Raw genomic sequence first — 5,000 nt, 5'->3', positions numbered from 1 at the left:
TGTCATTCTGGTAACAGCAAATAATGCTGTGTCATAACGGAAGAAATAGAGGCAATGGAGGAACTTTGAGGTCGTGTTATCCAGACACCCGGCATAATTGTTATGTCATGCAGAGAAAGGGACACAGAAGTAGATAAGCAGAGAAAGACAGGACAAGATAGCCAGAGAGAAAAAGAGATAGAAAGGGAGAGAGAGAGAGAGAGAGAGAGAGAGAGAGAGAGAGAGAGAGAGAGAGAGAGATAGCCAGAGAGAGAGAGAGAGAGAGAGAGAGAGAGAGAGAGAGAGAGAGAGAGAGAGAGAGAGAGAGAGAGAGAGAGCGAGCCAGAGAGAGAGAGAGAGAGATAGCCAGAGAGAATAAGAGATAGCAGTGGAAGGTGACAGAGGACAGTGGTGGTGAGCAGATGAGGGGTTTAAAAATGCCAGACACGCACCACGTCAGGCCTTATCAAGGGTGTGTGTGTGTGTGTGTGTGTGTGTGTGTGTGTGTGTGTGTGTGTGTGTGTGTGTGTGTGTGTGTGTGTGTGTGTGTGTGTGTGTGTGTGTGTGTAGGTGTGTGTGTGTGTGTGTGTGTGTGTGTGTGTGTGTGTGTGTGTGTGTGTGTGTGTGTGTGTGTGTGTGTGTGGCGCAAAAGTGTATATGTCTGTATGCGTGCATGTGTGTGTAACATGCACCACATCAGGTCAGGTCTTATCGAGGGTTTGTGTGTGTGTGAGTGTGTGTGTGTGTGTGTGTGTGTGTGTGTGTGTGTGTGTGTGTGTGTGTGTGTGTGTGAGTGTGTGTGTGTGTGTGTGCTTGTGTGCGTGGTTAGTTGGTTGTGTTATGTGCCAGTGATAGCCTTTTACACTTTGTCCTCTGCACACAGGACAGTGTCTGCTGCCACTGGGTAAATGGCTATGCTACTGCTTTAGTGGGTGAGGAACTAGACTGCAAGGCAAATACTGACACACACATATAACCAAGGAATTAAATGAACTTAATTTAATTAAATTAAGGAGTAAATTAACTTTTTTTCACCACCAGCCAAAATGGCTGTTAGTGCTAATCTAACTAGCCAAACACACACTCACTCATGGGTCAGAGTGGCTGGTAAGTTTTATTTCCTACCAGCCAAAACTGAATTTTCAACAGCATTTGGCTGGATGGCGGGTGTTCATTTAGAGCCCTGCTTCTCTAAACTAAAGTCAAAACTACTGTCCTACGCCTGATTGTGGTGCTATGATGGCATAGCTCCTTCAAACCTGACTTACTAGATTACAAGCAAGGGAAGACAAGGGGTAAGGAGTAGGGCTAGGCCATGTTCCTGTATCGATTCGATTTCGATTCTTAGGGCTTTGAATCGATTAATCACGATTAAATTCGATTCGATTCGATTCATTCCGAATTGATTCAATCCGTTCCCTTCTTGGTGCAAGGATTTCGCCCAAAAGATGCTGTTGCCTATGTTTATATAAAAATGTCAAAGGGCTGTGGCTTGACAGTGTCAACAGATTGCTCATTTGTAATAAGTAGGCCTGGGTCTAATTGACTAATACCTACTGGGTATTTTCCATAGACCTAAACAAAAAGAAAAAAACGAAAAGAAAAAAAAAAACGATTTTGTGCCCTGTGAATCTATTATGAAATGTTTTAATGATATTGATCGATTATCGATTAAATCGATTATTTTACCCAGCCCTAGTAAGGAGCATTGCATTTGATTGCGTCCTTTTCATGCACAGCTTCATCTTAGGGTATTTTCACACCTAGTCCCCTTTAAGTGAACCAAATTCAGTCCTCTTTAAGTGGACCAAAAAGAAGGGGCCACGGTTACGCACTGTAAGCGGTTTGCAGCTGTAGCAGTCGCTGAAAGAAAATGGCAAAAAAAAGAAAAAAAAGAAAGAAAGAAACAAACAAAAACAACAAAGATTACAGATGTTTATGAGGGAGAGAGGGTTGTGGGGCAAAAACTTACTTGTAGAGTTCAGCCAGGAAAATGTCCAGGCCTTGGAGTTCCTCAAAGAGAGCTGCAACAGAGGACACAGGAAATAATGTGAGCTGATATACCCAATGACTCTCAGTATGTGCGTATGCTTGTTTGTGTGTGTGTGTGTGTGTGTGTGTGTGTGTGTGTGTGTGTGTGTGTGTGTGTGTGTGTGTGTGTGTGTGTGTGTGTGTGTGTGTGTGTATGGGCATATGTGTGTGTGTACATACCTGTATGTCTTTTGTGTGTGTGCACTATACTGAATGTCTTTCGTGTGTGTGTGTGTGTGTGTGTGTGTGTGTGTGTGTGTGTGTGTGTGTGTGTGTGTGTGTGTGTGTGTGTGTGTGTGTGTGTGTGCATGTGTGTGTGTGTGTCCATCCGTGCTTGCATGCATTCGTGTGTGCATTTGTGTGTGTGTGCGTGTACGTAGTATACTGTATGTCTTTCCTGTTTGTGCATGTGTGTGCGTTCACGTGTGTATGTATGTGTGCGCGCGTGCCCGTGTGTGAACCATTCACGGCTCTTCTCGGTCCAGACATGCAGGGCCAGAGTGAGTGTGAGTGTGTGTGTGTGTGTGTGTGTGCGCGCGCATGTGTGTGTGTGTGTGTTAGTGTGAGTGTGAATGTGAGTGTGTGTGTGTGTGTGCGCGCATGTGTGCGTTCACGTGTGTTTCACACACGGCTCTTCTCGGTCCAGACATGTAGCTCCTGGGCCAGCTCGGGGATGACCAGCAAGGTGTGTGTGTGTGTGTGTGTGTGTGTGTGTGTGTGTGTGTGTGTGTGTGTGTGTGTGTGTGTGTGTGTGTGTGTATGCACACAGGGAACAAGACTCCTCCACGTGTGTGTGTGTGTGTGTGTGTGTGTGTGTGTGTGTGTGTGTGTGTGTGTATGCACACAGAGAAAAACCCTCCTCCACGTGTGTGTGTGTGTGTGTGTGTGTGTGTGTGTGTGTGTGTGTGTGTGTGTGTGTGTGTGTGTGTGTGTGTGTGTGTGTGTGTGTGTGTGTGTGTGTGTGTGTGTGTATGAACACAGAGAACAAGTCTCCTCCACGTGTGTGTGTGTGTGTGTGTGTGTGTGTGTGTGTGTGTGTGTGTGTGTGTGTGTGTGTGTGTGTGTGTGTGTGTGTGTGTGTGTGTGTGTGTGTGTGTGTGTGTCTGTGAGTACGCACTATACTGTGTGTTTTTCGCATGTGTGTGTGCACGACGCGTGCAGATGTGTGTCTTTCCCACTCACGGCTCTTCTCGGTCCAGACGTGCAGCTCCTGGGCCAGCTCCGGGATGACCAGGAAGGTCCTCCAGCCCTGCCGCTTCTTGGACTTGAGGATGTCCCCGAAGATGTGGTCCCCGATGTAGACGATGTCCTTGCCCTTGGCACCCAGCAGGTCACACACGATGTCAGAGGAGCCTGGAGAGAGAAGAGGGGAGGAGAGGAGAGGGGAGGGGAGGAGAGAAGAGGAGAGGAGAGAAGAGAATAGGGGAGGAGAGAAGAGCGGAGGAGAGAAAAGAGGAGGAGAGAATGAGGAGAGAAGAGGGGAGGAGAGAATAGGGGAGGAGAGGAGAGAAGGAGAGAAGAGAGGAGGAGAGAAGAGGGGAGGAGAAAAGGAGGAGAGAAGAGGGGAGGAGAGAAGAGGGGAGGGGAGTAGGGGACACTCATGTGAGTAACTTGTCAACTGGCATGGAATGGCAACATCTATTTTACGTAATTGTACATGGTCCCTAAGTAACTGAATTGATTCAAATTGAATTGTAGAGAAGAGAAGAGAAGAGAAGAGAAGAGAAGAGAAGAGAAGAGAAGAGAAGAGAAGAGAAGAGAAGAGAAGAGAAGAGAAGAGAAGAGGAGAGGAGAGGAGAGAAGAGGAGAGAAATAGAGAAAGGGCAGAAGTAAAGAAAGGGGCAGAAAGAGAGGGGCACAAAAATGATACAGATTACACTTTTGTACCCTCAGCCTCTATTGTTTGTATACGTAATTGGAGAGGACACGCTTAACGTTATAAAACGTGTTTACAGTGACACATCTTTACATTTGTGTGTGTGCATGTGCGTGTGTGTGTGTGTATGTGTGTGCGTGCGTGCTCTGAGCATGTGTGTGTGTGCCTGCGTCTGCATACTATGTGCGTGTGCGTGTGTGTGTGTGTGTGTGTGTGTGGGTTCACAAACATGTACTGTATGTGTATGGGCGTGTGTGTGAGTGTGTGTGTGCTCACAAGCGTGTGTGCGTGACCTGCTCCAGGTGAACCTATGGGATTTCCCCTATGGCGTTAGCTTCCTTCCTGCTGCTGCTGCTGCTGTAATTTACTATGAGCGATGACTCAGCATCTGACGCTAGCACTCTCAGCTAGCGCTGCAGGCCATAGCAGCACTCGTATGTGTGCTGTGTAAGGAACTGAATATACTGCTCACTTTCTTTCTTTTTAAGGGACACTGTGCAGGAAAAAGTCAAAAAAGGTACTGCAACTATGCTACTTACTGAAATTGGGCTGCCTATTGCCAAATTTGATCTTTACATGAAAGTTCACTAAGTATAAACAAATATTTCTAGTATGGTGCAAGTACAGTCATTTTTGCAGCTAAAAATGACTATTTTTGGACATTCAAAATGGCAGACCATGGAGAAGATCCCCCTTTTCATGTATGAAAAGTGCATTTTTTTCAGTCATAAGGAATACTTAGAATTTGATGCTGGTGGTAAGTATTCATGAAAAAGGTAACATCAGTGAATGGGCAGCATGAATTCTTGGAAATAAACAATTAAGAATCTCACACAGTGTCCCTTTAAATCTGTCAAGCAGGTGCTGAGCTATACTGCCCTACAATTGCAGAACGCAGTATAATTCGAAATGGCAAACTGAGAGAAAAGGCTTTAAAGTTTCCTTTCTGGCCACGCAACTGTGTTGGAGGTAAAGTGGTGATGACACTTCCATATAATACTTTTTCATGGTGGAAATGTATGCACACAAGAAAACAAAACAAAAAAAACAACATTGTCATTACTTTTTAGCTGAAAAATCAATATACTGCATTCTGTTGTGGTATTACTGTCTA

At 45.6% G+C, this 5,000-nt stretch overlaps 1 protein-coding gene across 1 annotated transcript in view; it reads right to left on the bottom strand.

The window, feature by feature from the left end:
• The window catches only part of nt5c2b (5'-nucleotidase, cytosolic IIb), a 75,010-nt gene that overhangs the window by 8,370 nt on the left and 61,640 nt on the right, over positions 1–5,000 (bottom strand). The window contains exons 14-15 of the mRNA XM_063200099.1: positions 3,193–3,363; positions 1,952–2,003 (exon numbers count right to left, since the gene is read on the bottom strand). Of these exons, the coding sequence (XP_063056169.1) occupies positions 1,952–2,003; positions 3,193–3,363 (223 nt within the window). The remainder of the gene's footprint in view (positions 1–1,951; positions 2,004–3,192; positions 3,364–5,000) is intronic.

The sequence above is a fragment of the Engraulis encrasicolus genome, chromosome 1 (assembly GCF_034702125.1).
Source record: "Engraulis encrasicolus isolate BLACKSEA-1 chromosome 1, IST_EnEncr_1.0, whole genome shotgun sequence".
NCBI classification, from domain to species: domain Eukaryota; kingdom Metazoa; phylum Chordata; class Actinopteri; order Clupeiformes; family Engraulidae; genus Engraulis; species Engraulis encrasicolus.
The sequence above is the reverse complement of the archived record's forward strand: the minus strand, read 5'-3'. Positions and strand labels throughout refer to the sequence as shown.